This window comes from Eucyclogobius newberryi, unplaced genomic scaffold, assembly GCF_026437365.1.
Source record: "Eucyclogobius newberryi isolate DKJ021-1_F unplaced genomic scaffold, fEucNew1.0.hap1 SCAF_3, whole genome shotgun sequence".
NCBI lineage: Eukaryota > Metazoa > Chordata > Actinopteri > Gobiiformes > Gobiidae > Eucyclogobius > Eucyclogobius newberryi.
In genome coordinates this window covers 16,630,298-16,640,586 of record NW_027315945.1, presented here as the reverse complement: position 1 = coordinate 16,640,586, position 10,289 = coordinate 16,630,298, and the positions used below count along the sequence as shown (strand labels likewise).

General features: G+C 40.1%; 2 protein-coding genes across 4 annotated transcripts in view; both read right to left on the bottom strand.

The window, feature by feature from the left end:
- Positions 1 to 847: 847 nt before the first annotated feature.
- fzd1 (frizzled class receptor 1) lies at positions 848 to 2,963 on the bottom strand. The gene has a single exon (XM_072460364.1). The coding sequence runs from the start codon at positions 2,686 to 2,688 to the stop codon at positions 1,033 to 1,035; it is 1,656 nt and encodes a 551-aa protein (XP_072316465.1). The 5' UTR covers positions 2,689 to 2,963; the 3' UTR covers positions 848 to 1,032.
- A 2,786-nt stretch (positions 2,964 to 5,749) lies between these two features.
- cdk14 (cyclin dependent kinase 14) overlaps positions 5,750 to 10,289 on the bottom strand; it is a 245,850-nt gene continuing 241,310 nt past the window's right edge. For all 3 annotated transcript variants that reach the window (XM_072460366.1, XM_072460365.1, XM_072460367.1), the window contains one exon: positions 5,750 to 9,565. The gene's annotated coding sequence lies outside the window, so the exon portion shown is untranslated. The remainder of the gene's footprint in view (positions 9,566 to 10,289) is intronic.

Here is a 10,289-nt window from a genome sequence, read left to right as displayed (position 1 = left end):
CACACACACACAGACACACACACACACTTACACACACACCTACGCACTTACACACACACACACACACACGCACACACGCACGCGCACTTACACACACACATACACTCTCACACCCACAAACACACTACGGCTGCTAATGAGGACGAGGAGGAAGCCACGAGGAAGCACTTGTGTTTCACGGGACAGTGCTCAGAATAGCCCCACTGCTACAGGATGTCCCGCCTTCAAAGACTCAAGGCCCAGAAGAGTCCAGTCCAAACCCCATCATAGGATCCTAATGGTCAGTTGGATGTATTTGTGCTGAATAAGTACAACAGGGAAAAACTGTGCCTGGTTATATACTGGTTATATACTGGTTATATACTGGTTATATACTGGTTATATACTGGTTATATACTGGTTATATACTGGTTATATACTGGTTATATACTGGTTAGACTTTCACTGCAGTTCATTGTTTACAGTGTTGACCAATCAGCAGAAGTGAGTGGTCAAGTTATACTGTATACATATTGGCACAAAATTGAGTGGCACAAGAAAATGTAACCTTATAAAGTTCGAAATCTCAAGTATTAAAAAAAAAAAAAAAAAAAAAAAAACACTAACAAGGAGGTACAAAGTATAAAAAAACGTAAACTTTCAATACTTTAGTTTGGTATACTAGAATTCCTCCATTCCAAGTTTACTTTGAAATCTTCAACCTTTACCACTTTTGAATATTGAAAAATAATAATAATTGAAAACAGATAAAGGCTTAAACAAAATACTGGTATTTTGTCTTCAGCCCACAACAAATGAAGAGAATTTGAACATACAAAAGTATTTTTTGGAATAAAGTTGCTGTGAAGTAAGAAAAACAAACGTGTGTTTTTTTTTAAAAGTATTTTTAAATTTTAAATACAAATATATACTTACAAAAATCTCACAAATGCATATGTACAATAAAAATGTGTCCTTTAAAAGTTCATGAAAAACTTGGTAATAAAAATCATTCAGTTTGTCATCAAAAGTAGTCCCATGTCCAATGTGAAGTTACACAGTGGTTTCTCCTTGTTTACTGTTGGCCAGTCTTGTGTAAAACCTCCTCCACGAATTTAGTGTTTTCCCGGACCAGATCCAGAACCCGGACGTGATCCCGACAATCAGCGTCATGAGGTACTTTATCATGAAGACGGTAAAGTCCGGGCTCATGTTGGGGTTGCTGTGGGCGGGACACGGCACTGCGTACGTCTTGCATGTTTGGCTAATCCACGTTTTCTCCCATTGCTCTCTGAAGGCCTGCTCGTAGAAGTAACACGCGATGACGATCGTCGCCGGAACTGTATACAAGACACTGAAAATCCCAATCCGTACCATTAGCTTTTCAAGTTTTTCCGTCTTGGTCCCGTCGTGCTTCATTATGGTACGGATCCGGAATAGTGAAACGAATCCGGCTAGCAAGAAGGACGTGCCAATGAAGAGGTAAACAAACAAGGGAGCGAGGACGAACCCTCTTAAGGCATCGACGCTGTTTATGCCAACAAAACAAACACCGCTCAACACATCCCCGTCCACTTGTCCAACCGCCAATATGGTGATGGTTTTGATCGCTGGCACGGCCCAAGCAGCCAAGTGGAAATATTGGGAGTTGGCTTCAATCGCTTCATGACCCCACTTCATGCCAGCTGCCAGGAACCAGGTGAGTGCCAGGATGACCCACCAAATGGAGCTGGCCATGCTGAAAAAGTACAGCATCATGAACAAAATGGTACAGCCCTCCTTCTTGGTGCCTTGCACAACAGTCCTCATGTCGTTCTCAAAACGATCGTTGCAAACCACCTTGTCTTCCAGCAGAAATCCAGCGATATAGGCGATGGAGACCATGGTGTAGCAGCCGGAAAGGAAAACGATGGGGCGTTCTGGGTAGCTGAAGCGCTTCATGTCCACGAGATAAGTCAGGACAGTGAAGAGCGTGGACGCGCAGCACAGAACGGACCAGATCCCAATCCAAATGCGCGCGAATTTGAGCTCCTCTTCGGAAAAGTACATCATCCCGTGGGAGCGCTTGGGCTCACACGGCGCCGCGCAGTTCTCCTGACCCAAGAAGCGGTAGTTCAGATACGGGGGCACTTTGAGCGAGCTCGGGCACCGGAACTGACCCGTGGGGATCTCCGGGGGCGCGCGTTCCGTCGGGTAGTACTGCGGGGGATCGTCCGTGCGGTCCGACATGTTCTGCCCCACGCACAGCTCCCCGGCGCCGTGCACGGGGAAACTCTCGCACGCCAAGCTGTCCGGCCACTGGAACCCGAACTTGTTCATGAGCGCCTCGCATCCCTGGCGCGCGCGCTCGCACAGGGAGCGACACGGGGGCAGCGCCTGCTCCAGGACGGTGCACACGGGCGCGTACATGGAACACAGGAAGAACTTTAGATCCGGGGAGCACTGCACTTTGACCAGAGGGTAGAACTGGTGCACCTCGAGTCCCGCGTCCTCCTGGTTGGTGTGCCCGAGCAGGTTTGGCATGATCGTCTCGTTGTACGCGATGTCCGTGCACAGTGGGATGGAAATGGGCTGGCAGAAGCCGTGATCCGGTATAGACATCCCTCGATCCCCGCCGTACTGCCCGTTCACCCGCAACGTCCCCGCGCTCAACAGCACGGACAGGAACAAGAGCGTTAACGCGGCGTGGAAGAGTCTGTAGTGCGCCATTGTGCGTGAGTCTGCCGCCGGTGTAGTGTCCTCAACAAACTTACGCTCTCGACACTTCCCGGTCGCTTTTTTGTTGCTGCCTATTCCGCGCAATTCCAGGGTAAATTACGAGTCAAGGTGAACGATCTTCCCGTGGCATTTGGGCAGCGTGAGGCATAAAAACGGAGACAATCCACCAGTCCATTCACAGAGTCACGTCGGAGGGGTACAATCCACAGGGAAGTCCGTGCCCTCCAGGAGAGCTGCTCCGGTGCCGTCTTCTGCCAGACTCAGCGTCAGTCTGGCGTTCAAACCTGTTCCGTTCAGGCTCACCCACTCACTCCATCAAGAGCAGGCAACCACACGCAACATCCGGCTCGCTGCTACAAAATAAAAGCACTTTACACTGACACGTGCGCTTTTAACGTTATAGACAAGTTCAGATGTAATATGTAACACTAATTCAGTCAAGTATTTGTTTTTGTTACATTCATTGGCTAATCATAGTTTATGATGGGACACTTGATCAAACGAATGGCTATCTATTATATGCGGAGGTGGTGTAGACTGTGGTACTCAGTTTTGTATCATACTTATTTAGTTTGAAATAACTCTTATGTAAGGAAACGTTTTGGTTCCTCTAAGAAAGTGACACAAATTGCATCGTGACAATATGACATAAATATACATAAACTTCAATATATGAATCAGACATCAAGGCAATTATGCTTACAATTACTCTTACTCTTACTACTTAATACTTTTAAATTCTTTGTACTTTTCCCCGTGAAATATTATTTTGAAGTAATTGAGTAAAATGTGTCTCCTCTCCCCAGTAAAAATAAATCATCTACATATCACAAAAAAGTTACATTCAAAAGGCGAATAGCAATGTAAATATATAGCTATTTGTTTTGGAAAAGGGAACACAGCAATGAGGATAGTAAAGACTGATCTATGAATAAGACTCAGATGGACTTTAATCACAAATCCTCTCTGCTGTACTCCTGTGCTTTTTGAATAGGTCAATTGTATATCATTTTAAGTCATATTATTCATATAAATGTGAAAGAACAGCTCATGCAATGGATGGTGATTTATGTATGTTTTGTAATGAATAGAATTACCATTGTCTTGCTACCAAAAGTGTTTATGTAGTTGAACAAAAAATATGGAAATGAGAGAAAGCTTTGTCCACTTTAAAGTTGTGCTATAGAAAACTCTCAGAAAACGTTTTTATTTTGGCATGCTTCCTGTTTGCACAAGTAACACTCGTGTAACATACGCTCCCTTGCTCTCCCCCTCTGGTTATGAGAGGAGTGTGTTGTGAGTTTAGGACCAGCAGCTGTAGAAGGAGGAGGTGGAGGGCTTGTTAAGGAGGATTTACACTTATTCTCTCATGGACTGAAGAAGCTCACTCAAGTTGAAGATGAGTGCCACTTACTGTGACACATTGTTTCTAGCACTTTCAATCTTGTACTGTGGTTTGTAGCCTATTTCAAATGTAAATGATACAAGTATTTATGTAATCCTGCCTTTTCTTCTGGTTTAGACAATGTTTAAGTGTAACTATGATGCTATTCAGTAGGTTATGTACTTCCCAAACCTGGGAACTGCTTTTGTCTTTTAAGGGTTGCAAGGAGAACAAGACCGTTTACAGGCTGACTATTTCATGGGCAAAGTTGAGGAACAAAATGTACTTTGCAAGACTTTGTGCCAACTCCTTAACATCTAGTGGGAAGTTTGCACTGTATTTTAATTTTAAAGCTAATTCAGACCCAAAATTTGACTTTTGTCCACTTGTTATGAATCCAAAATGTCTACATCATAGATTTTCCTCCTACAAATTCAATCTAGCCTCTCCACAGAGCGCTGCTTTGTCCTGACTTACTGCAGACAGTCAGTGGCCCAAGTCAAAATACCTTCCTTTAATCAGCGAGCACAGTTAAGTTTTGACAAATATGGAAAGTGCAGTACATAGGAACTCAAAATGTAGACAAGTGCAGAGAAGAGCTTTCCAATTGGCACCACTTTCAGGCAGTTAGCGACCAGTGTTAAATGCAGTTTGACATAGGAATGCTAAGGTTTTTCTTCTCGGGGCGGTAGGTACAGAGGAGCAGTGTGCAAACAAACCAGCGTTACCACAACAGGACGGGACTTTTGAATTTGGGGGCTTAGTCTGTCAGCGAAAAGCAGAGAAGCAAAAAAAGAAATCAGGTTTGAAACTTGGTGTTGATAGGATTTTAACAGTTCGAGCCTGGACTAGAAAGTGCCAAATTTCTGACATTATCGCAGTGCAAAGACGCATCATTAGCTGCTCGTGAAGAGCTGTGACAGGGAGGGGAAAGTTGGTAAAACCTCTGATGATATTACTTAAATTGGTATAAACTATCTCGACGGCTTTTGTGAAATATCAGAAATCAGAGGATTCTATTACTCAGCTACTTACTAATTTTATCACTTTGGCTTTGTCAAACTTCATTAATCCACAAGGGAAATGACTTGGATACAGTAAGAAAATATAATAGCTGAACCAATTTGAATAATTACGGTAGAAAAAACATTCTGTAAGTATTTGGTTACAATTTAAGGAACATATCCAATGAACTGTGGCACCACAGAACAACATTAACCACAAGAAGCACAAGTTTGATTAATATGGACTATAGTTAGCTGTATAGAAACATTGCTTTCTTGCTAAATCATGGGCATAAATTGTAAGTTAGAGGGGAAAAAGTTGAGGTTAGTAAGACTTGACCTTAGATTTAAAGGCAAAAGTTAAAGTATTAACGTATTCAAATGTGGTTGTTCCAAAGGCTCTGGTGACGATGCTCTTGCAGTCCTCTGAAGATTAGAATAAGAAAAGAGATGAATCCAATCATTCTTCATCATGACGTTTTTGATGATCTAAACGCTCCAAAACCCCAAACTCATCTGGTTTTGAAAGATTAAGACATCACAGGACTCTAATGTTTTGTTTAGGTATATCTAAGGTAAACAGTGTGAGGACAAAAATGGACAGTATACATAGCTAGTTAAGTTTGACATTTAGATTTAGAAATGTTAACATAAAAGTCAAATATTTGAAGCATTAATAAATTTTATTTCAGGTAAAACAACAATGAACAACATTTACAGAAGGACATTACATCTTCCATAATAACATTACATACAGGTTGTAACAAATAATGCAAGTGCTAATCTACTGTATATTATATTGTGTTTCACTGGAAGTGCCCGACGGCACTTCTGTATTTTTTTTCCAAACAACATGTGAAATTGTGTTTTATTTTTTCAGTGCAGCATACAAGATGAAAATGATACGTGAAGAAGTTAGAAAAAAAAAGCTGCAAATATGGATTATTTCAGTAAAGCCGACCACTCTTACCATGGCACCACCAAAAAATAGATGTCCGTAGCCTTTATTCATAAATGTTTTCTCTTTGCTAGCATAAAGGGGCATTCTGTATAACCCTGCATACAAACACTGGAAGCATCACCCATTTCACATTTCAGCACCTTACCTTTAACATTTCCAGCTAAAATATGATTTATTTTTCCTGTCACAGTGCTTTATGTGCAATTTTCTCCAAAACCATTTCCTTCATGGGGTCCCAAATCTACAGTATGAAGAGCATTCAAGTTTGAGCAGCGTCTCGACTGCCCACACAAAAATATAAATGTTTTTGTACAAGACTGCAGGCTAGCATTTTGCAGCTCTGCAAATGAGAAAAAAAATGACCTTACCAAAATGCGCGCAAAGAAAACTGCTATTAACGCCTGCTATGCCTTAAAGCCACACTGAGTAACCTGCACAGACGAGATATTAATGAACCCTTTCCCATCTTCCCATTTTTTATCTTACTGTTGCACACTAGCCAAAACACACTTGACCTAGCATCGAATTCAGAGATATAGTGTAATCTTAGGTAGCTTAGAAAAAAAGCGGTATTGTTATAATATTATACAATTGACCAAATAAGACTGGAATGTAGGGCAAACATGATTTTCTTAAAGTGCTTTTAAAAATTCCATAGGGGAGAGTTTTTTTTTTTTTTTAGATCAATGATTTTCTCTTGCTTGATTTGTTTTCAATGGTCGAAGAGGATTTGTACCAATAATATAGAATTGAGTTTGTAACAGTGTTAAATTGTCTGAATGAAGAAAATCCGGCACAGAATCTACAGTCGAGTGCAAAATGTTGATTGCTTTATGTTGATTCATGCAAGCATCTGGAATCTACTTTCAGTATTAAAGCACATGACATTTGGTTTGACATCGTTGTTGCAAATTGAAAGCATATACGATACTGTAGTTAGTCCCACATTTTATTTGATAGCAAAAGATTGTAGGTATGGAATGGGACTTTGAAATAAGTATTATAGCTTGAGCAAAGAGGCCAATGTCTTGCAAAAAATATATTTTTAACCATATTTTGTTATGTATCAGCACCCAAGATTGTATTTGCTGGATGTAGTGATAGAAAGCAACCACAAAAGGGAAGTTGTGTGGAGTGATGCTAAGCTAGGCCGTGTAGCTACAGTAAACATTGTATTTACTTTGGGATTCTTGTTTTCGTCATTATTGGTCCACTATTGCTTCAATATCCCACACACTCCAATAATCCATCCATTTATACACTATAAAGGTAGTCTTTTTTCATTTTCTGAACCAACTCCATTTCTATAGGGCTGGAGGGTATAACTGTGTAACAAGGTCCTTATTAAAACAGGCAAGATATCTATTTATGAATATGGAAATGTGTTAGCAAAGTGTATGTGGGTTTAGCAGCCTTGTGTCATCATAACAGCTCTGGGCAAGTGATGTTATTAGATCAGTCACAACTGATAAAAAGGGAAGTTCTTGTGTTGATAGTACTTCACAATGATCACCATGATCACCAACACAATTCAAACATTAAAGCAACAATTCAAACATAAAAGCAACAATTCAAAAATACATTAAACCACTGTGTTTTAAAATCATTGTATAAATTCAAGAGGACTGTAGGATGTTGAGGGGCACACATATGAGAAAGCATGTGTGAGAGCCAGGTAAGTATTTCCCACCTATACTACACATACTACACAATGTAGGCAGTAGAAAGGGTGGGCTGTGGGATTCAAGTTGGTATAAGAAATATTTAGTCTTGTTTCTTCTACAAGACTAAACAGACCTAACAGTGTAGTGGATTAACACAGACTGAACGTTGATGTAACATTAGGCCTACACAACATTAAAGCTATCATGTTTCCATAGCTAGACCTACAGTAAACTTGATAATGTGCTTCAAATTGTTTAATCAATGAATACAGATAGCTATATGATGATAATATAGCTATAAGCATTTGTAGCAACAGGACCAGTGGGCCCATCTCTTACTTTGAAGCTTGAGCATCATTCGCTCATGTCTTGTTATTCTGGCATTTAAGAAAATGAACATTTGAATTAGTCTTGATGTCCCCTTCTCCACAATTTCTACTGTCTATATACTTAACTAACAAAAATGAAATATTAGCACTAGTAATATTGCAGATGTTTCTATGGCAGATAAGATTGTCCTGGGTCAGGCGGGACAACAGCGAGCATAGCCTATTGCCTTATGTAGTGACAGTTTAGTTCCTTAGCTCATGTACATATTGTGGATGGAAGCACTGATGCTAAGCTATTGCCCCTTTAAGTTCACACATTCACTCAACATGTGTGTCTACAGCTGCTGTCAGTATTGCATCTGATTGGCTAGACTATGTGTGCGCCATCAACATCTCCAAAAGACTGGCTTTTCAGGCGAAACAACATGTGTCTGGGCTCAACTTTGCGGTCCACTTAAAATATTAAAGTGTTCAAATCATTGTGGGTAAAGATCAGGAGGGAAATGGGAGTCCAACATGGCCGAGAATGGCGAGTTTGCCTCCATGTTGTGAAGCAAAGCACCTCATTACAGGATCAGACGGGAGAAATTGTAAAGCCTGTCTGATCGACACCATTTTGACTGACTACCCGAGAAGATGAGTAGTATTACTTCTAGCAAGAGGTCATCTCAAAACCTTTTTATAAATGTTAGAAAAGTGTGATTGTGATGGTGACAAAAAATAAATTCTTAAACATAATTGAGCACTAATTGATTGACATTAGTGGCTTGTTTTGTATTTATTATTCAACTGACTATTGCACATAGCTAGACAAAAGGTTAGCCAACATTTGTATACCAATATGGTCTCACAAATTTATTCACATTTTGTATTCTTTAAATTCAGTCATGGGTTGATTTCACAATTTGATTTGCCAAGTCACCATTTAAATAATACTTAACAAAGGACTTCCAGACATATGTTACTCCGACCTGACAACGCCTTACATTGCTATTGTTATTATTATAAAGTTTTTTTTTGGATTCAAGTCAAACATATCTTAAACATATATAAGGAAAACCATTTCTTCTTGACTGCATTATGTTTTGTTCATTGTTTCTGCTTGTCCCATTTGCTGCCGATTTGCGTATGTTGACCAGAGCAATGTGAGATGATGCGTTTCAAAATGTCCATTATATAGTTTCTAGATGAGTATATCGTACAAATATACATTCTTAAATAGGAGGCTAGTTACAAACACAAACACAATATGTACCATAGTAAGTCCTTTTTGTTGTTACCGTGACAATATTATATGAGTTATTGGAGCATTATAAAAAGTAAACAAAATCTGCAAATGATAACTCTTAGGTACCATCTGAAAAGCTCACATGCACACGTCCCTTTGCTTGTCCATGCACACACCACAGTCATTCTCTCACTCGCACACACGTCGTAAAAGTAATAAATAAAGAACTCTGGAGCTCTGCCGTTCGTTTAGATTCTCCGTCTGGATATGCCGGTCTTCATGGTTTTACAACAGCCGTCTGAAAGACACAGAGGAGGGAGGGGAAAGAGTTTGAGAACAAAGTAATGTGTACAAACCTGAACACCAAACGTAGTTGTAGTGAGAGAAAGAGAGAGAGAAAGACTTGAAGGAAATGCTGACACATTTGGCCCATAGATGATAACTTCAGTTTGCTGTATATTAAATTACCAAAAGGAAACATGCAATGATTGAATAGACGCGGTTCAAAGATTGACCCCTGAGGACCCCACAGGTGAAGGGCATTTAGTTTAACAGTGTCGGTGCCTGCATTTTTGCCACAATGATTCCTAACTTAAAACTCAGAGTTGCATTTACACCTGCACATCTTTATCAACAATACAAATCATATGCTAATTCCGCCAGAAAAAACAGAAACACAGTCGTGGTAAAAATGCACTATAAGGAGGGTAGTTACACACATTTTTCATAGATGGAGAACAGCATAAATTTGGGTATTGTGATCACCTGATACATATATTGTCTAACCTTGTAGGACTGTTACGGCCTTGAAGTGAACTTGCATGAGACACACATATCAGCCTGTTGTGACTAGGGGAGTCACAAGGAGGCTAATTTAGCACGCTAAACTGTGTAACAACATTAAACTGCTTTGGTGTGACTGAATCACTCACTGCACTGTTCACTTTCTGCACTACATCTGTACATTTAACTGTACATTTTGTGTACATACTAATACTATTTTTACTTATATCATATAGTCG

Coding starts and splice junctions, on each gene's coding strand:
- fzd1 (XM_072460364.1), bottom strand. CDS start 2,688: ATGGCGCACTACAGACTCTTCCACGCCGCGTTAACGCTCTTGTTCCTG.